Genomic DNA, 23,228 nt, shown 5'->3' with positions numbered 1-23,228 from the left:
TGACTAACACATTCGGTAGTGGACAGGTGGGTATAAATTAGATTGTTTTTTTTCTAATTTTCATTAAGGCCATGCATTAGTTGAGGCACGGTCTAAAAAGATCGTTGCTAGGCGATGTGCGGATTGCGGGTCGCGGGTGCAAAAGACGCCTGTCAAACGAAATATTATTTCTCATATAAATCCAACATACGTCCATTTTATGTTCTGTTTATTATTCTATTAGTAACAATAATAATATCGTCACTGTTCTGGCAGAAGACACTAATTCGAAAAAATGAAATATTGAGTTAGAACCAAAATGTTCCATATTTCAAACTTTACCGTCTGGAAACCTTCTTAATAAATAAACAGTCTTTATTTTAAAGTCATCCTTTTCACGATTACTTAATAAACCCTCATGATAGACCATTATTTCAAACATTTTAACAACTTCAAAGTCAAATTACTCAAAACTAGTATTCTCCAGTTAGTGTGTTCTGCCAGAACAGAGACGATATATTCATTGACATGTTTTCTTTTTAAAGTAAATGGGTAACGTTTTTAGTCATCTTTACACGATTTTAGAATTAATTGGCCCGTCGCCATCACACAGCAAAGTGACGTATGTCTGACTCGACGTTCTCTCAATGAATGCGAAGCGAGTACAAAATTTCGTCGCGCGTACAGTTGAAAATTATTTGGCGTTTCACTGATGCGTCACCTTAATGCGTACAATATAGGTAAGAACAACCTACATGCTTCGATGCGACACTGTCGATACAAATCGATGATATCATTTTTGGTAAGTATGTGATCAGCTAAACAAACCGAAAGCAATATACACCTTCAAATAGTATACCTAATACCGATAGATTGTGGGCACGTTTTCTTTCAGTGCCACCAACATAGTTGCTTCTTTTTATGAGACTTGGAATCATAATTGCATGTCATATCATTTTAAAGCGACTCTACTAGAATAAACTAAATGCGTTTTAAAAATTTAATAAACGTGAGAATATAACACAAAATAACTTAATCAGGAGGAAGTTTTTAAATTTGATCATATCCATCTTTTGACAATGTGAGAAAATGCGATAGTTTCAATCCTCCTTCCTTGCGACAATTTTCTTTGGCGCAGTTAACGCAATCAATTCGTTATGTAGAAGATTCGAAGAAGTGGGACCATTCAAACCAAAATTTTAAAAATATGTAAGTACTTACTTACGCGCATTTCTCACAAATTGAGTAAGTAATTATAAAATATTACCAAAAGCATCCTGCAAATAACATCTAAGACCCCATAACATAACCGTTCAAAAGGATACATACTTTTACGCAAAAACATAAACCATTAATATTATTATGTGTATTAATAATTGTAAAATAACGTGATTTGCTGTTCCTCCCTAAAAAGTATGAGTTTACTAATATTATTTACTACATCTACGGTTTACTTACTGGCAACAAAACAAATACGTCAACGTCTCTATGACCATATTCATAATGTTTGACATTCAACAAGATGGAGTCTGCCTTTGTGACGACGTGATTGGTTGAAATGGTTTAAGGTGATGTCTCTATGTAAAGTTGTTATCGAAAAATAGCTAGAAAAGTTTATTAATCGGTAAATATATATTCAAAAGTAATGAGAAAAATAAAATAAAAAATTAAGATGTATCGTGGAGTTCTATATACCAAAAATACGTGTCAAATTCGGTACATTTCTATCGGGTGGTAAGAATGAATGACATAAGATTTATTATCAAAATTACGATAAAAATGTACGTAAATCTATTACCTAGGGAAACGCTAAACGTTAATTGGAATTTATTATATCCTTATATCTTTTTTTTCAAATTTAAAAAACATCGATTTAGAGGTTAGAAAGCATGCAATTAAAATCGAAACATCTCGGTTCAGACATAATTTATCGCAAAAAACGGTTAGCGTTTCTATTAAAAATATTATTTATTAATTTTTAGGCTAGTTATTTAAATTTAATCTTGTATTTTTGTATATTAACGAATCGATTGTAAATAAAATGAATATTTGACAAGACTTTATCGACATATGCTGCTAACGCGGAAATAAATCGAACTATTTTTGAAACAGTCCTTGCATAGATTAAAAAATACATACACACACACATACATTGAAAATAAAGGTTCGCCAGGTACGAAGACAAAAACTGTGTTAATTCTGCTGTCAATAATTTTTGTTTGCGATATTGGAGCATATGTCAATGGACTACATATATCAACCTCCACTTTTTGAAATAGTGTTGTGTAATTATTTCAGATATTTATTACTGTTTTGACGTACCTACCTTTTATAAAGCGATTTTAAAATAAATATAGTTTCATAATAATATAAAGAAAGCATACGAGCGAAAATGCCTAAGATACTTCTGACACACATCAAATTTAATCTTTGTCTAGTAACTGTACAATTTATCCATATTTATGTTAAGTGTTTAAAATGTTATAAGTAAAAAAAAAATCGTCTATTCACGTGGTAGTCGCGAAAATTATGAACAATATACAATGTTAAAAATAATAAGAATTGTTAAAATTTCTAGTCACAATATTATTCAAAGACAAATTAACCCGATCAAAACAGCCTCGACAAACTTCCACTTCACTAACTTTTGTTCTATATGTTTATCCTGGATACAGCGGCAAACACATTTTGAAAATAGCCGATATACTGGATTATTTGTTAGTTTGGGTTAGTTTAAGTTAGATTAGGTAATCCTAACAAATAATCCAGTATATAGGCTATTTTCAAAATGTCTTTGCCGCTGTATCCAGGATAACCGACTTGTACCCTAACTTTAATTACATACATACTATTATACTATATTTGGGCCATCAAACGTTCATTCCTGTCTACGGCCTTAAAATTATTATCTACGTGCCTATATAACTGTATGCCGTCCTGTCAAAAAGTGGAGGTTGATAATTTAGTATGTAGAAAATAGAAGTTATTATTATTCTCCATAAAATATAGGGTAAACAATTCAGTGAATGAACACATAAGAGGTGAATTTGAAAATAAATTAAATTAAAAACGATTAAATGAACTAAGAAAATTATAACAATAGGTAGGTACAATAAATTGTGTATAACCGTGGTATTACTAATTTTATGCCGTGATGCTTTGATAGTTGAACTTTTCATAATATTTGGATCACTATTTAGTTGCTCATTTATCTGCTACATCATAAAGTCGTAAATATTGTTTTTTTATGAAGCAATCATAAATACAAAAAAATAAGATCTACTTTTCAATCATAGTAGATACCTAGGAATATGGTATAGGTGTTGATAATTTTTAATTATTTATTCGAGATCTTCAGGGAATTACCTAGAAATCACTGGGCCAATAAGGTTTCTTTTTATATCTCCAAATCCATTTCACTTGCACATTTATAGGTAAAATAAATAAAACTATCTTTTATTTTATCTTGCACTGTTCTTTAAAATCGACATTAGATTTTTTCAAAGAAATAACGTTCTGTCTTTTTCTTAGAATATTATGTAATCAGTGGTGCACTTACTTCAAATTCTAAATTTTTTTCTTACGTTTTACAATTTTTTTTTAATTTGTCACTTATTTTGTCCTTGGGTTTGCTTATCAAGATTTGTTCGCATGTTTATTTAGGTATTTTCTTACCTCCAACTTCTTTTTTATTCAATTCGTTGCGTGTCTTACTTTATTCTTATCTCAGATATAGTTAGTTAGTTAATACAAACCGTCCACTCTGTGGAGGCCCATATGAACCCATTAGGATCGGACATGGTTGAAACGAAATGAATTGGGATGTCTATATAATATCGACATTGTCATAATTATAACTACAGTCGAACTCGGTTATTACAATCTCGGACATAGCGAGATCTCGGATGTAATGAGGAAACAGTCGTTGACATTTGGTATATGATTTTCTCCACACATTTTTATTCACTGTTATAACGAGATACTTATCGGATATACCGAGCTAAAATACTGGTAATGTGTTGATCGTTTAAAGACATTTCGACCCTAAGCAATAAAATCCGATCGGACAGGATGCCGCCGGGGACAGATTACGTTTATGACACTAGTTAAGTGTCTAATTGTTGTTTTCGCCGACAATAAAAATACCTATTCTCTGATATAACGAGTACCGCTTATAACGAGCAAATTCAGCCGGTCCAACCTTCCTAGTAATAACCAAGTACAACTGTATATTCCTTATTTTGTTTAATAATAATTCGAATGGCATTTGTTTTGCTATTCATTTCATATCATTCTTTTATTCCACCTCTAGTAGAAATTCGATGTAATTGTCAATTGTACAAGATTAAACTCAATCTTATAAACATTTGTACTTAAATGTTCATTTACTACTATAAATGAATTTTACTGTAGAAAAATATTTATATTAATTCGTATTGACAACGTAAAAAAATCTGGTTCATTGACTGGACAGGATACCCTTGTATTGCCACTGTAAAAATAACTACGGTAAACAAAATGTAAAAATCATAAACACTTTAAATCAAATCGACATGTTAGAATTGTAAATATTTTATGTGGAAATATTAATTGTAAATATTTTTACATAGGTAAATAAATATATAATAAATTTAAATGCATTTTTATCAAGCTTATAATTTTTAATATGTGGCGACACACAATATTTTATTTTATATTTTATTGCCATCTGGTTGTGATCGACGAAAGTTTTTAGTAACACATTTTTAGAAATTCATGGTAGATGCCTGTAGATGCCTTTAGATGGCGTTGAAGTCACATTTGATCGTAAATTGAGGCAAAGAATTCGCCTTAAACCCGCTGGATTTGTCTATTATTAAAAGTTAATCCCATATTAGTAGGTTTTGTAAAAGATTTGAGTTCTGAAAACCATGATGTTTCACGAGGCACTCGATTCTAGCACTACATTTTTTTGGTGTTAACCACTTTTGAAAATTACCTCCAGAAATTTAGATACATAGTTACCAATAACATTATTCACTGAAATTTCACAGCGAATCTAAATAATAATATATTGATAAACGACGTTTCATGATTTTAGTCATTACCGGTAAAAAAAAATTATTGGTCTGAAATCCTTAGTGGGTCAATGTTTTTTTTTATTCAATAACGTGCATAATGCAACATGATAATATAATAATTGGCATTAAGTATATTTCTGTGATACCAAATGAAAAGTCTGCGTACATATTATGTATACATTACACGTATAGTAATATCCACTTAAACGATAATAATATAGGTACGTCTTATTAACCAACAATACTAATTAAAAACCTAAGACTAATGAACAATATTTCAGACCGACTTGGCAATAAGAAGCATAAGTATTTCGCCTGGTTCCACGTGTCGGTATTAGTGCAAGTAGCGAGTACTAATGATTAGTACTAAACCCGTGTAAACAAGATCTGATGTAGAGTGGCGGAACTTCAAATAGGTACTGCCTAAATAAAAAAAAAAACTAAATTAATTATCCGGAAAAACGGAAAATATTTTCGCAATTGTATTTACCAGACAATTGCATATACATACATGACGGGTGGAGATGGGGTAACTCAAACTAATACGTTATTTTTAATATATATACAATATGTACTTAAGTAACTGAATAAACAAAAAATACCTAACAAATGGAAAACAAAACACTTTTTTAAATCCAGGAAAGTATAAACCTACCAAAATTATGAATAAAAAAATTAATAATTTAACCTTAGAAAAGAGAAATTGAATCACGGCGAATATTAGTAAAGACCCATTTTAATCGGTCGATAGATTTTGTTGAATATCCCAAATTATTCCACTATCTCACTACAATATTCTACAAAAATAATGTTTCTGATAGGTACACTATTAGTTAATTATATTTTTTCGAATGGTCATTCGGTAAGGTCAACACTTTAATACTGACAAAATACCGCACTGTTTATAACTAAACTACAACTTACATCCAGTTAATTGAAATAACCACCGCAGACTAATCACAAAACTATCATAAAAATACCCTCTGCAAACTATTATTAAACACGACTGACAGTTTAACTAAAGATTACTATGTTTCTACGCTAAATTTCTTTTGGTGGTCATTTGGACTCTTTTCGGTGATATAAGAATATTGCAGTTGCTATGTAGGTATTTAGTTTCAATAAAATAAACAATCTCAGATTATGTAAGTAATTAATTCTGAAGGTACGTATCATAATATATTAATCATGCCGCGTGCAGTGACAGACAGCAAGAGTCTACTATTCAGGATAAAATAAAAATAAAACATTATTTCAAACAATGTTCAAAACGTGCAAACGACAGAATCGCGCCACAGCTGAAGTCAGTGGGACGAATATTTTCATTTCAAGGTGGATTTACCAAAGCGAAAAGTCTGTCACGTTCAGTCACTGTAAATCTAAATACTTACATAAGCTTATTTACTAATTATTATCAAACATCAAAAATATAAGTGTGAGGATAACGATTGTAAATAGTAATAAATTATTATAAAATCATAATATAACCTTTTATAATACCTAGGTACAATTAAAATTGATATAAAACAGGTAACACCTTTAATTTTCCAATTTCACCTAACTCTATCATAACTTCATGCGATGCTATTTTATGAAAATACATAAATAATTAATCGTCATTTTTATAGATATCAGAATTCTCAATAGCTTGGACAAAGGTTAAAAAGTAATAAATACGCACTTAATACTTAATTATATTTGACTAAAAATTGTGCGAAAACCATTTTAGGGGGGGTTTTGAAACTAACCGCTTCATTACTCTTTCTCAAAATTGCAACATGGACCGTATCTTTTTGAATTTTATTAAAAAGTCGTGACTTTTACACGTATTTTTGACTAGGTACCTACTACACTTTGGTAAACATCACTTTATTGTATAAAGTACATACGTATGAGTTTAAATGTATAATATTTTCTTTAAAATAATCCATAAAATTCTTAAAATAAAACATTTCGCAGATGGGATATAAAGATTGTGAGAATACTCCGTATAATTGCATATGTGCTAGACATGAACCCACTTCGATAAAATAAAATACTTAATGATTCATTATATACTAATAAAATAAGACAATTGTATCAATAAATTGGAATCTTTAGAATTTAAATTATTGAAGCTATGTATCAAATCGTTATTAAGAGGCTCTGATGAACAAAAATTACGTAATCGTATAAAAAAAATATGTAAATGCATCGAACCATCGGAAGTTCGCCATATAATCTGAATGGTCCTTGGAAAGACTAGGAGTGCTTGCTACCCGAAACGGAACAAATGATGAGTCATCGTCATTCGAAAAGAGTGGCTCAGATGCCGGAGCGCAGAAAAACCAACATCTGCAGAAATCCACGGCTGCATTTCAAATTTGAATTACTCGAAAATAATACCTACTCACTTTTAAACGTTGATAATATAATAATTTATACATATTTAAAATGTGGACGGTATAAATAATATACTTTCAATATGTTCACAATAATAATAACATTTAGGTGGTTTTTGAAACAAACAAAAACGGGTGGGTACAAGACGAAAAGCCATCAGGAACAGCCATCCTAATCCGTCCCTGTAAAAATGTTAATGTCAATAATTCTCATTTCATATCCATGTACCATCATAATACGCCGTTTACACGTGCATGGATTTACTGCTGACAGTACATATTTATCGCGGCCATAACAAAAAAAGTGTACGTTTTAACAGGTATTATCGTGTAAATTACAAGATTGCATGCATGCATCAAACATGTTAAGAAACTTCTGAATTTTCACGCGACAATAATAATTGTCCGTTGGACCGTACAATATTTGCACCTGCGCAAACGAACTACACCACGCAGATTAATTTTGAGGTTAACAGATTTTCACGACCTGTCAAATAGTATCTACCTACCATAAAATGACAACTTCGCGTCTCGCTTACTCTTAAAGAATGAAATTGACAAAATACTTTTTCGTGTAAACAGTTATTATCGCCATAGTTTAAAATACACACATTGGTGCAAGTAAATCCATGCACGTGTACAACCGCTATAATAAGCATTCTGATAATATATCATGATACGAATGTCAGTCATAGCGGAATGACCCAACCTCTTTGGGAATGACGTACGTATAACTAGGGCTATTATATCGAAATAAACATGATCGATAACTGGTATCGGTATTGTACCGAAATAAAGTGTCGATATCGGTATTAAAAGAAAATAACTAGAACTAGAAGAAATAGAACAGCTATAGACAGAACACAGAACTATGACAATTCAGCAAAAAAAAATATTATGATGTTACTCGTAATGGATTACAAAAGGTACATATTCAAATGCTGCATTTTCGTTTCCTATGTTCACTGAATTATTAAACTCATTATTTCATTGTAGTCACCCTAGCACTTTACTCATATTAGATTGATTAAGACAAGATACCTATACATAGCTTGCTGCCAACACCGAATTGAGTCATATTTAATTGAGGTTTTCCAACGATTGGGAATGCACAAACTATACATATATTTTGATTTTTCCGGCGTATTGAAAACCTATCTTTAAAATAGATATATACAACATATTATAGAGATACGACAATTTCAATATTAAATGTTATACTTTTCTTCTGTTCTGAATTTTCATAGTTCTGTTTATCACTGTTCTGTTTTGTTAACGTTCTGTTTATTCATGGAACCATTGTATCGTAACGGTTATACGATACGCGAATATGCACGTGGATACTGACTATTAGGTACTAACACTATTCAAGTAAATTAAATAAATTAATCATAATAATATGTATTGCAGAGAAAAATGTAAATTACATACGTAAGTACCTATAAGATTAGATTTTACAAATCGAGTGTCAATAATTATTATTGTAGATGATTCAATGAGTATAATAAAATACACCATTTTAAAATACACGTGAAAGCAGAAATACACCGATATTTACTTTGTAAAAAAACAAAATATTAATCTTATCAGTATACATTATAATAAAACCTGGAACATAATATTCACATTAAATGATATATTACTTTAAACACGATTAGTCATAAAAATGAGCATCAAGGTAATGGAAACTTCCGTTGCATATTAGTAACATCAGTGCCATAAGTTACATTCAATTATGAGAACTTTATGACTTAGCAATTAGTGCTAATTTTCACTAATGCGGGATCTGATTATTGCAGATTTATATATTTTGGTTAAAAAAAGTCTTGTCTATATTGATTGCCTTCTCTTATAAGGCTTCCACAAAATTTAGATTGCAACATTTTATGCCGTATCCTCGCCGTATCACTCTGTGAGACTTTTCTGATACTATTTGGTACACGAGGGGTGCAATCTCGGGCTAGCTCGGGTAGTCTCAGCGAAAGTGTGGAAGCTGCGTTAGTTATGACGTTCGGTGGGTTAAAAATGCTAAATTTGTCGAACCCATAACTAAGCGAGCGAAATTGGTCACGTTTTTCGAAATAACATGTTAATGGATATCGACAACATTCATTAAGCTCCTCCAAAACCTATATTCTATAACATTTCGTCGAGAGATTTTTTCGAAGTTCATCTATCTATCCCATCTAGTCATAAACTAGTGATGTTTTCTAGTTATTTCGATAAGAATACCTGCGATACTAGGATTATAGTTATATCTTTAAAACCCAACATTATTTGAAAATCAAGTTTCGCAGCCCCACTTACTACTCATTGACTACATACTACATCTCAATATTAAATTGGACACATAGTATTATGAAAAGCGCGAACGCAATCTGCAATAATTATGCAATGTACGTAGAACACGTTTTGTAGAAATTGTGTGTGTATAATAATTATTTAAGTTGTCCTTTTATTTTTAGAGCACCGATCGTATTTTTATTAAACAGCCAAATAGCTCGGAACGATACGTAACACATGGCAAAAGTGGGAGTTTTTGACGAGTAAGAACAGGACGAAAGACAATATTTTCAAGAAAGGCTAAACGTATGAAGAAAACACGACAAAAAAACATTTTTTGGTAAGAAAATCTAAATAAAAAGTAACATAAGGAGAGTTGCCACTTCATAACTTTGCATTCCGGCTCTAGGATGATAATGATGTAATATATTCCAAAAATATCTTTTTTTACAGAAGTATATTCTTATTATCTATTTATTTATTAGGTAAGTACTACAGAATTATATGAATACAATGATTTTATGCGAGGTAATCAGGCAAAGAGGCGTATCAGTGTAGTAAAAAGTGCAAAGTTATAATATAATATGTATAAAGCGTATACTCTATGCCAGGTGTGGGCAAAGGCGGCTCTTGGTCGAGTTAAGTGCGGCTCCCAATATCTCTTGATAAAAATACAGGTATTTTCTTTCCCCATTACACTGCGAGTTTTCCTTTCTAAATGTGACTATGGTGTGGCTCTTTATATATAATTATGAAAATCCAGAATGTGGCTCTCGTTGACCTCATGTATGCCCATCCCTGCCTATGCCATGCGTTAGTACGCCATCCATTACTTTTATTTTTTAGCACGTGGCAATAAAAAGGTTCGACATCGCCGTACTAGAGATACCAACGTAAGACTTCCCGTTTTCTATTGCACGAACTATTCTCGCGTTCAATTAAATAGGTATATCATTGTTAATAAAATAACACTTTGGTTACGAGGTAGCTTTATTTACTGGTAAGCCAGACCCGTTTTTATATAATCCAATTACATTCCCAATCTAATCGAATCTGCAATCGGCAATAATATTATGTGATGCCATGAAGTATAAATTACTAATATGTTCCGAATGTATACTTTTTACAGAGAAAATAATGTATTAATTGAACATATTTAATGAGTACCTACAACATAAGTACCGACCTATTTTATAAGTCATCATCTACTGCTGTAAACGCGTTATTTTTTTTTCTTTCTTCCCTCAGACCCACGACGAAGTGCCATGAGCTCTTCGTTAACAGGTATATAAACGCGAGTAATACAGATGACGATGACAAAAGGCCGTTTGACATTGGTGCGTCATAGTAACTATACCTATATATTTAATATAATAGAAAATCATCTACTGAGGATTAGAGCATTTACATGAAATCAGCGGTCTTTTTAGGTAAGTGGAGGTCTGAGGCGCCGAGCGGTTAGGAGACACCCTTGTGATTTTTTTCCTGTTTAAGCCGCCATTGGCTATTACAATAAGTACTAAAATTGGAATAACACAATAAATTATGCACCAGGATTTTTAATGCTAACTAATATGTCGTCACTTTTAAACAATCGTTTCGTATGCTCCATGGAAAACCGCAACTGCTCTCAAAGCTTGGAATATTCGTATTTGTTTCTTCATTTATTCACATAAGCAACGCATTACCTGCCTACCCCCCGGCGACATCACTGACTAATATTAAATATTTTGTCGAATACCGCTTAGATATCTTTAAATAATCAAATCAATGGTTCAACCAACAATACTAATTAATAAATCACTAATCACTCACTGTAATCAGTAATCAGTAATCAGTGTAATCAATCACGCTTCAAAATAAAAGAAGCCTTTCGATAACAAAGAGCTTTCTTAAGACAGTATTTTTAAATTGAGATGTTGGCAGTATTCAGCAAAGGGAATTTGTAAACAACGTGCATTGGTGATGACGTGTAGGTACACATAATCTTTACTACTACGGAAAATTTACGTCCGTTCACGTGGTAAATTTCACTTAAACTTAAAACAATATACCTACGAGACTTAATAAAAAAGGACTGTAAGCTAATAAAATGCGTACATAGCTAAATCATTTTACAATGTGTGCGGTAATATTCAATATCAGCTCTCTACGTATTTACGGGGGGCTAGGCCTCGGAATCAACACTGTTTTAACAGCGTCTAACTAAGTTAGTAATGAATTAATGACGATAGAATGTATTACACGAACTTGTTTTTTTGGATCAAATTGAATCGGTGTACCGCAGTTTATCTGTATTAAAAATGTATGGAAAAGCAACGCCCATTCATTTCCAAGTTGGAATAGCATTAAATATCGAAGAGGTTTGATCACGCCATCCATTGCATACTTCCTGAGGCTCTCACATTCCGTCAAATCAATGAGGTTAATAAAACTAACATTTTTGCCCTTCAATCTACGCTTAATCTTCCAAAATTCAAAATTTCATTCATCATTCAATCAATCCCTCTCGAGTCCCGAGCACACTTCTAAATCAATAATATTCCTGAATTTAAGGGCAACAAGTAGGTATACCTAGGTCCTAGTAGGTCTAGTTTATTTTCATCGTTTTGTAATTCATGCAACGCAATACCTTTAGACCAGCGCAGTTGAAAAAGACGAAACCGGTCTTAATTTATTTATTAAAGTGGAATAAGTAAAAATTGCGTTTTATTAAATCAAACAACAATATCAGTGCATATATTCTATACACAAGGCTGCTATCGAGGGTAGTTTATCATATTTATATATCGAGGTACCTAGTTAATTGTTAAAATAAGTTAACCGTCTGAATTCTCAAAAAGTGCTATGTTTCAACAGCACCTCTCTGGCTGTGTTAACTTTTATAGCAAGATAGACCGATGGACAGTTTAGACGGCTAACTTATTGTAGCAATTGTAATATATGTACATCAATACATAAATATGATAAACTACCCTCGATAGCAGCCTTGCGTATAGAATAGATGCGCTGGCGGTATAAGGTCTCACTTCAAAGTGTATAAAAATAACAATGTGGCTATACTATAAGCGAAGCGGGCCCCATTTTCGAGGTCAATTTTACGTAATACCGTTATCCGACTGACAAGATTAATTAATAATAAACACAAGTCTTCTAATTACCTTCATGCATCATAATAGTGACATCGTTATACAGTTCATGCGTTCACATACTATTCATTACTACGCAAGATGGAAAGTCAAATATTTTATATGCATATATTGAAAAACGCCCTCGTATATATTATTATTATGTAATTAGAAAAACAATGATGCATATTTTGACGTAAGTCTACTTATTATATTTATCATGCAGCCTTCGCAAAGTAACCAAACCATTCTAATTACATTTATGAATATTTGATTTTTTTTTTGATTGATTTGATTTGATTGTGATGAAGGTCTTAAATTAATTGGTGCCGAATGCTTGGAATCAGCATTGCCAACTAAGCGCCAGATCTAGCATTTTTGAATAGGCATCAAGTTGGTTTTAAGAAAAATCAACCTTTATGGTAGACTGTCGAAGTGTGCACTCTTATTCGCTAGTATCTAGAGTAGATACATACTCGGCAACAAACTACTGATGTGCTTTCAAATAATTATGAAATTCGCCCCCCCCCCCCCCCCCCCCCCCCCCCCCCCTAACAATGATATATCTTTTCGTAGTGGGTATGTGACTATAATATGTATAATATATTTCAATTTGTAACGATTTTCACCATGACGTTACATGGTTCAATGGTTGGTTACACAGCAGGTGCTGAAAAAGTTCATGCTGATATTCAATTGCTATATTTCGATCAGGAACTCAAGTTGCCAAGAGTGCTATTATAACATAACCATAAGTAGACAAGCCACCACATGAGGAGAAATCGTCTGGTAATCATAATATTGCTATGAACATGGGAATCGAAATGGGCGATCGCCTGTGGCGGCAATAGTTATATGTATGTACCTATACAATATTCATTCCAAACATTATGTCACATTGAAACAACTTATTATCTACAGAACAAAATAACAAGTAATTTATTCCTAACATTATGTCACAGTAAAACGACTATGTATTACTTTCAGAACAAAATAATAACTGAAGTATTATAATATGTATCTGATCTGATGATGTAGGACGTAGGTATTGGTTTTATACGTTTACACACTTTACATAGTTTACTTCATATTTCTCAGCATCATAGAGACGAACTTTTTAAATTTTAAGATTTTGATGAATCGAGATGTGATTTCACATGGGTATAATATGTTAAGCAAAAATGTTCATTAAAATGGGGGAAGGACATTTCTAACACCAAACAATTTGCAATATCCCGCATTGTCGCAAATAATCCATAACCGATTGATGCTTTAGTTACTTTAGTAGGTACCTACTTAAGTTTTTTTTTCTAAAATTTTAATTACCTAGGTATTGATCAGTTCAAGAGCCCGAGTAAAACTTCAATTACAAAATTTTGGATAGTTTGAATATTTTTTTTTAACCAAAATCAGAAAAAGAAAAATGAGACTGCATGCTTTTTATCACCATTATTATGGTGTATGTATCAGTGGCGAAGGCTCCATAATAGGCGATTATTTGAAGCCTACCTTCTAAGAGAAAAAGATAGAAAGTATTCAAATACTTTAAATAAAAATATGTGCGGGAACAAATTGAATATATCGCCAGTATAATAATTAATATTAAAAAATATATAAATGAGACCCATTTATCGTCAGGATAATGTAGAATAAATAAATAATAAGTGACAAAACATAGCCTCTAGCGAAGAATATTGAAATATCGATTCACGCGAGATGAATTCGCCGAGCTTATTGTATGAACTGCGCCTCAAGGGCATTGGGGTTGTCTGGTTTTATTCATACGAATGTCTAAGCTGAAAAGGCAAAGCTTATATATTTAGTGTTGAGGACTGTCGCTTTGGCGCTTTATTCAAATAATAATTATTAATAATGCGAAAATTATAAAAAATAATGTCTATATTTGTTCAATCACGCCATATAAAGATAGAATACTTTTTAAAATAATTAATAATTTTATCTCGTGATTATTATTTATTATTTAATTCAGTCATAGACTAACATATAAGTATATTATTTTTTTGTTCAGTTGTTTGTCATATTGGGCTGTTGATACCGCTATATTTACTGATGATATATTTTTACAAATACATAATTTATATTCATTGCTCAATTCTATATCGTCAGTGAGCTATTGGAATTTCATCGATTTAGTGTGACGTTGTCATTAGTGTGTACCTACCTATTCATCAGTAGTAATATCGTATTGTCGTCTTATTTCCCGTGAGTATACCTGATAATTGTACTATTTTTCTTTGATCTCCACAGCCTACCTCTTTCCAAAAGTCACCCTTCGCCACTGGTATGTATAATGTATATACACACTACGTCCCAACCTAATCTAACTGTCATTAACTCCGTAAGATTCACATATTATTATGTTAATTCACATAAACAATAGTAATTATATTGACGCTAGTTTCGACGTTCAATAATTGTATATGTACACGTTTGTCACCATCGTCACAAGTCCAGTCCAAAAACACCTATAAGTAGTCTAGTGAACAATATTTCCATCCGCGGTGTTTTACATAAAAAATACAAACATGAATAATTGTATAAGAATATTTGAAGGGTTCACATAAAAATGTTCGTAACCAGCATTATAAAACTGTCGATTGGCTTTGTACAATGTACTCGCATATTTATATTATTATGGGACCTACTTCGTGAGGACTAATAAGTAACACATACAGATATATTACTACGGAACTAAGTATATTTTTATTCTTTACAGGGAGCCTGGGGGGTAGCAGATATCAGGACGCGGGTGCCCAAACACATGCCTAATGGAAAATACCTATTATATTTTTTAAATATGTAATATTCTTCTAGATTTTTGTTTGATAAATCACTTAAGAGATAATATATTGAAGTGTGTGTACTAAAAGGTGTATGAATGTGAACGCTGCTGTACGTGTATCGAAAGGGGATCTGTTGAGCTGAGAGCTTGAGAATGTTCTCTGCAATACGCCCGAAACGTCGAGGAAAGAAGATAGAAAAACAACGGTGACAACCCAAAAATCTATTACGATAACAAACAACCTTTCACAGTCGCAAACATTAAGCACCTCTGATCAAAATTTAATAAATTTATGCATTCCCACCAACCCACGCAATTATTGTCCGTATATGATGGCTAGTTCATACCAAGATACCTACGTCTATTAGAATGATTAGATAACCATTGTTTACATACTAATCGAAAGTTGCGCCCAACAAAATTGTTTCGGGACATTTACGTCCATTCCAGAACATTTAACATGTTTTGATACAATTGTGCAAGTGCATGTTTTGTTGTATAACGACGGGGATGGAAAACTTTGTTTACATACAGATATAATGATGTTCTGGGTCTGGCTGGACCAACGTGTTTAGAGGGAGTAAACATGAACGTGTTTTTAATTAGTGGTACCTAATCTGGAAAAAAATCGAAATTTTATTTGTTTGTCAGGCGCCGGGGACCTACCAATTTGGGTGCACTGCCCTTTTTGCTCTATATTAAATTTCGGGCAGGGTGGGTATGGAAAAATCGAGATTTATGTTTAGTAATGAAGTAGGTATCTGTTTAAAAATTAGACATGAGAAAGCAAATTTTAAATAACTAGTTAACGACTTACCTAGGTACATATACTAAATTATTACGACACATACCTACAAATGTAAACAAGAAATTACATAGGTACCTACACATGGTCTTATTAATAACGTCATAATAGGTAGGTATTACGTTTAACTATGATTGGGTTTTCCTTTCTGTACAAAATATAGGCCACAATAATTACTAAGATTTTCTACAATCGAACATTTCATTTAAGTACTTAGATGAGAGCATTAAATTTATAAAATAGTCATATGTAATTTAGTATTCGTATACTTAATAGATTCTATGAATCTATTATCCAATAACTAGTAATAAAGGATTGCTAAAATCAAAATGACATCATCATCAGATCATTGAAAATCTAAATGATGATCCAACATGAATGAAAAAAATATTAGTGGGAAATAATAATTAATTGTCAGTTGACGTAACAGATGATTCCCAAGAGTAATTCATCATAACAATCACAAATAATATATTTCCAATAAGCTTTAAATAATATGGTAAATAAACTATTTTATAAAATGATGTTTTGACAGTTCGTTTTGTATACATACGGTTCTCTCAGGACTGGGGCGATATTCAGGATGGTATCCAAAAATCCCCCATCTTTGCACCACAGAACAGGAATTTGCGGCTGAGTGTTGACATTTAGAATTCGAAAAAGTATACACAAGATCACTGCAACGACAGCTAATAAAACTGTAGACATGACGGCGAAAGAAAAACGAAAGCTCGCAGAACTTCACATTAGATAACAAAATCTACCGAGAAAGAAACGCCCGCCTCGGTATTCGATAACATCACAATTTTATTAGAATTTATTAATCCCATAAATGAAGGCAGCCGAAAAATCGTAAACGATGGACGTACGAAAGAGTTTTGATGTCAACGCACATCTCCCGATTACCGCTTTCGGACACAAACAAACTGAAACTATGTAACATAGATCTATATAACCATTTCTCAAATCCGACGACTGACGATCCCACATGCTCGCTCGCTGAAACGTCACATAACCGAAACCATAGACAATATTTTTCGACGACGATTTTGTTTTCAATCCGAACTGTCATGTTTAGCAAGATATTTTCGAAAAATAGTTTATAGAAAGAATCACAGATGGAAGTATTTATTTCATTTTATCTGATGACAGTTATCTGTAAGCGTTGTTTCAATTTAGATTCCATAAGTGCAGCGACATCTCTGAAATATTTTTTTAAAAAAGATATCTACGAAATACTTTTATTATGTATTCAATAAATTTATTATTTTATACAGTAGGTGCCACACGGATTGTATCAATAATATAAAAATAAAACGTAAATTATTATTACGTTGCCTACACACACTTGTACCACTATGTTTTTTTTAATCATTGGCTATGTGGATCTTGGTCGCTTCACGAATGGGTTTCGTACAAGAATTTTGTTTTTGAGAAATGGATGTTAGCCATCTGCTTAACGTATTAGGGCCATGCTCTTGGGCATGCCCATGGGCACTTTTTATAATAAGTTCTCCGTAAACTCAGTCAAAGCACACTTGAGTGCGTGGCGACCTCAGTTTTGATTATCTACTTCTAAGACATTCCCTAGCGTAAATAACTACTGATGCTACACATCAATCGTAGAAACTCGTGATACGCTCGATTAATACCGTGTGTGGTCCGGGGCGGTTGGTTTGAGGGCTCTATATTTCTGTTGTTGTAAAATGACAATACATTAATTTATTTGAGCGTACAATTCAATTTAAATATCCATTTACTGGGAACAGGTTATCGCATTTCATTCGAAAATAATCAATAACTAGCACTACCATCGTAACTCGCAATTCAGTACGACTGTCTGACTATAGTCGACCTTGATAGAACTGCAGAAAACTTTGGGGACAAACTATTTTAGAAAATACCCTTCTTTCACAGTTTTTTTCTTTCAGAACGGAGTAGTTGTCCTCTTTACCCTCCATGGGATCCTTATGTGTTAATGTGTCTCCAACACAGCACCCCAAGCTTAATCTAATGTAAATCTTTGTCTTTAATGATCCAAGTCTCAACAACGTAAAGAAAGATAGAGAAGACCAGAATCTTGAATGGCGAATTGCAAGACGCCAATCACATCCTCTGGGATTAATTCAATTCAATTTCAATTCAATTCAATTTCAATTCAATTCATTTATTTTTTAACATATTGTGGACATTACAAATTATAAGTTTAAGACGTTCACAACATGACATTTAGAAACAAAGATATATAAATATAACAGTATTACATAAAAAAAGAGATATATCAGTAGATGAATTAGATAGGTACAAGGAAGTACACCGGATGAGCTAAGCAGACCCTATTTTAAGATTTTATAAAACAACATCCACCTAAACTCATTCTCACGTAGGTGGAATATATCAACACCCGAAGCAATTTCGTTGAACATAGTTATCACTCTCCCAATTGGCATTACCAGTGGCAGGTTGGTTCTGCACCTTGGGAGAATAAACAACTGGTGGTCTCTATTTCTAAGATAGTTATCAGGGACACACAGGTCAACACTGCCCAGAATGGCAGAGTTCTCATTTATACCTTGTATAAGTCGAAAAAAATACGTAGCTAAATAAAGATTTCTTCTAAATTGCAGACTGCAGTATGTAAGCATGCCTAAGAGAAAGTCAGTTGGATAAAGCCACGGATAGTATCCATACAACCTCAAGTAAAGGAGTCTCAAGAATTTCTTCTGTACCCTCTCCACCATAAGGCCATACTTCAACTGGTGCGGTGCCCAAACAATAGACCCACTCTCAAGTCTGCTTCGAACTAAAGAATTAAATAAAAGTTTTAATACCGTAACATCTGAAAAGACCCGGGAAGTACGCATGACGAAGCCCAACATTTTAAGCGCTTTGTTACAAATGGTAACTATATGGCTAATAAATGTCAGTTTACTCTCAAACGTAATGCCAAGATCCCTTACAGATGATATTCGTGACAGAACTCTGCCATGCATCGAGTATTGGAAAAACAACACTTTTGAGGCTCTGGTAAACGATAAAAGATTGCATTTATCAATATTGAATTCTAGTTTGTTACGCCTGCCCCAATTTAATACATTATCTATATCAAGTTGGAGCTGACGACAATCGTCCAAGGTGACAACTTCCAAAAAGAGTTTCAAGTCATCAGCGAACAACAAAAACATAGCATTTTTTATTACCAATGCTATGTCATTTATAAAAATCGTGAACAGCAACGGCCCTAAGTTTGAGCCCTGGGGGACACCAGAAAATGTGTAAAAGGTCTGTGACTGATAAAGGCCGTACGATACGTATTGTTGACGGTTCCTAAAATAACTCCCGAATAGTTTCAAAAATCGATCCGACAATCCAATAAGTTGGAGTTTTTCCATCAGGATGTCATGATCGACCTTGTCAAATGCTTTCGAGAAGTCATTGTAAGAACAGTCAACCTGGTGGCCTCTATCCAGAGCCGATGACACATAATCGGTAAATACCATCAGGTTAGTTTCCGTTGATCGGCCTGCTCTAAATCCATGCTGTTCATTTATTATGAATGACTCAATTTTTGGATAAATCATGTTGTGCATAATCATCTCAAGAACTTTTGCTGGTGCAGAGAGAACAGCTACCGGCCTGTAATTCTCCACTGATGACTCTGTACCACTCTTATGGATTGGAGTAACCTTCGACATCTTCCACGTTTCCGGGAAGATAGCTGTCTCCATTGCGAGATTAAATATATATGAAAGCGGGCCTTTAACGAAGTCAATACAACCCTTTAAAAAAAATGTAGGAACATAATCAGGTCCCAAAGAGCGAGTATTCTTCAGTTTTTTAATAAACTGAAGTACATAGCCCTCATTAATTGAAAAAATATCGACGGATTGGGCACCACATGACGGTTTTCCTGACGTTGAGGCAACATCCAGATTTGGAATACTACTTGCGTAGGACAGACTTGAAATGACCAGCAAATGCTTCTGCCACTCCATGTCCGGTCACCTCTTCGCCTTTCCAACTCATCCTATCAGTAAACCCACCATCTCTTCTTAACGATTTTACGTAATTCCAAAACAATTTAGGATTTTCGCGAATGGAATCTCCTACCGTTTCCATATATGTTCGATAGGCCCGTCGAACAGCTTGTCTCACTTTCGAACGATAGATGCTAAACATGATATAGTCAGTCTGATCATGCCCAGCCTTCCATACTGTATGATATTTATGCTTGACCTTAATGTCCCCAATAATCTCCCGAGAAAACCACCTCGGGTATCGCCTTCCACCACGACATGGCGACTTCCTCGAAAAACATTGATCAAAAATATTATACACAATATTGTAAAAACATTGTACCGCCTCATTCACATCACAAATTTCGAGCAACTCACTCCAGTCCACTTCACTCATCAATGAGTAAAGTAGCTTGAAGTTTCCGCCTTCAAACCTCCACCCGCCGAATTGGTTGGTTTTGTAAGAGGGAATTGGAGTCTGAAGCGGACGAGTCGACCGAAACCTGAGCAGAAAAACTAAAGTTGGATGATACACATCTTCGCGTACAAGAGGAGATATGCATCGTGAAAGCGATAAGTCGATATTGCTAAATACCCTATCCAAAAGTCCATTGCTAGAGTTAGAGACATCATTGTGCTGAGAAAATCCAAAAACAGAAGATAGAAATTCAAGGTCATCGCTGACTCTTTTACCACTACGTGCTGAGTTTAGATTAAAATCTCCCATTACAATAATCTTTCTATCTCCAATTAAGTTGATATTAGATAGCATACTCTCAATAAAACACTTATACACCTCCAAGTCACTTGCTGGTGGAAAATAAATGACGCAAACGTAAATAGTGTCTCCGTCGTAGGTCAGTTTCACCCAAAGGTCCTCATTTTGAGTCTCCAAAGCACGGAAACGTTCGGCCTGTAACCCTTCCATACTTCTAACCCCCAAAAGACAACCCCCACCCTGCCTGTGGCCTGCGCCGGAGTCTCGATCCCTCCTAAAGACTGAGTACTCACTTCCAAAATATTCACGACTAAAAACACTATCATTGAGCCATGTTTCAGTTAACCCTATGATGTCATAGTCATCAGCCAAAACATTGCTCAAAAAATCGACAGATTTTGTTTTCAAGCCCCGAACATTCTGGTAGTAGAATAATAATTGCTTAGGGCAATTCTTATTTTTATTGTTATTATTAAGTCAGCTACTCGGTAGCCGTGGTGTTTCCATCCTGGCAACCCATTCTTTAATAAATGAATGGCGGGGCCAATTTTCCGCCTTCAAAACCAACGTACTTAGCTTAGTAGGGATCCCTACCTTAAATGAAGCGTAATCACCTTTTGACTTCAGTTTAACTACTGTGAAATCAGCAGTACAATTAGTAATTTTTTTAATATAGTCGTTCAAGTTCGCAACTGTGGTGTCGCGATGAAAGGGGTAGAAGTGGTAATTTTTAACCACCTCCGCCCCCCTCACCGCCCCACCAAAGCTACCACGAATCGCAATGGCTGCCCTCTTCCTCTTCACTACCGTTGACCATTCTTCACCGGTAGTGGAGTTTCCAAGAGACACATCATTTGCTGATACCGGTGTCCCATCAGATTTCTGAGACGTCGAGGCCTTGGGAGTGACATCTCGCTTTCCCGCTGAAGTCTCCTTTGCACGAGTTGTGTCCTTCAAATCTCCGGCAATTTTTTGTGATCTTGTTATTATAGTTGTTGCACGGGTCTTTGAGTGTTTTTGAGCTGTCAGTGGTTTGGGCTCATTAACAGCTGCATTAACGTCGATTACGCCGATTAGCGTCGGTGCAATTAGTGGCTTCGGTTTTAACTGCGGAGTGGCAGGCGGTAGCGGGGGAAGACGTACGCACTGACACAAACACGAATAATTATTAATTTTTTCTTCCAGCTGTTCCACTTTTTTCATTAATAATTCCACCAAAAGCAATGTTCTCTCAGGAACCGACACATCCTCACACTGAACATATTTGTCATTAGTTGGCATTGTTGACTGACTGTTAATACCAACAAATGATAATACGTATTCTTTAAAAATGCTGAGAGCGCAAAAAAGACGTTGTTACAACGAAGCGGTCGGTACAATACCCCAATGGAACTCAGTGTTTCTAAAAAAATCCGTTCGACGTTACGATCGAGAACTTCATCCTTCCATGTTTCCTACCTTCGCCAGTATGCCACAAATCTGCGCACTCGAGACACTTCGATACACTGAGATTAGGCTTACGAAACCTGCCGGATCGAAACGGGGCGCCTGTAACCTACGCCTGTCACTAAACCAAGCAATGCTTAAATCCAGGAGAAGCTTTATGACAATTAGGTAGTTACCATACCTGTTATCTACCTGCCATCAGGCAGCTGTTTTACCCAAAGTAGACCGACTGTTCGCATGGGAAATGAATGTACCTAGTCTCCGAGGGTCTCTAAAAACGGGTAATCCCACTAAAGCGTTTCTCCCCCAAGCCAGTACCAAATGTTCTAGGGCCCTCTCACAGAACCACACGTAGAAATTATCGATGTCATTCACAAAACACATGTAACTTAATGTACCCTGCACATAGCGTCGGTGCGACATTTTCGGTAGAAAAAAATCATCCTCTTATCGCATGTAACAAATTTCACTCGGCATGGGCCGCAGAAATAATAGGTACCTAGCAAAATGTGCATCGGGCATCGGGCGCACGTGCAGCTGCTGCTTTTTCGTTCGTTTCGGCTAGCCGCGTGACACCAGCGTCCCGGCCGTGTGCGCGCGGAAGCAAGT

The 23,228-nt window shown here is 34.2% G+C and overlaps 1 protein-coding gene across 1 annotated transcript in view; it reads right to left on the bottom strand.

Moving 5' to 3' along the window:
* Positions 1–17,459, bottom strand: part of Hydr2 (abhydrolase domain-containing protein 2) — an 86,085-nt gene extending 68,626 nt beyond the window's left edge. Inside the window, exon 1 of the mRNA XM_085955863.1 lies at positions 16,993–17,459. Within this exon, the coding sequence (XP_085811989.1) occupies positions 16,993–17,147 (155 nt within the window). The 5' untranslated portion in view covers positions 17,148–17,459. The remainder of the gene's footprint in view (positions 1–16,992) is intronic.
* Positions 17,460–23,228: the final 5,769 nt, after the last annotated feature.

Source organism: Rhyacophila brunnea, unplaced genomic scaffold (genome assembly GCF_057557595.1).
Source record: "Rhyacophila brunnea isolate RB1 unplaced genomic scaffold, BYU_Rbru_1.0 scaffold_5, whole genome shotgun sequence".
NCBI lineage: Eukaryota > Metazoa > Arthropoda > Insecta > Trichoptera > Rhyacophilidae > Rhyacophila > Rhyacophila brunnea.
This window is presented reverse-complemented; position numbering and strand designations above follow the sequence as displayed.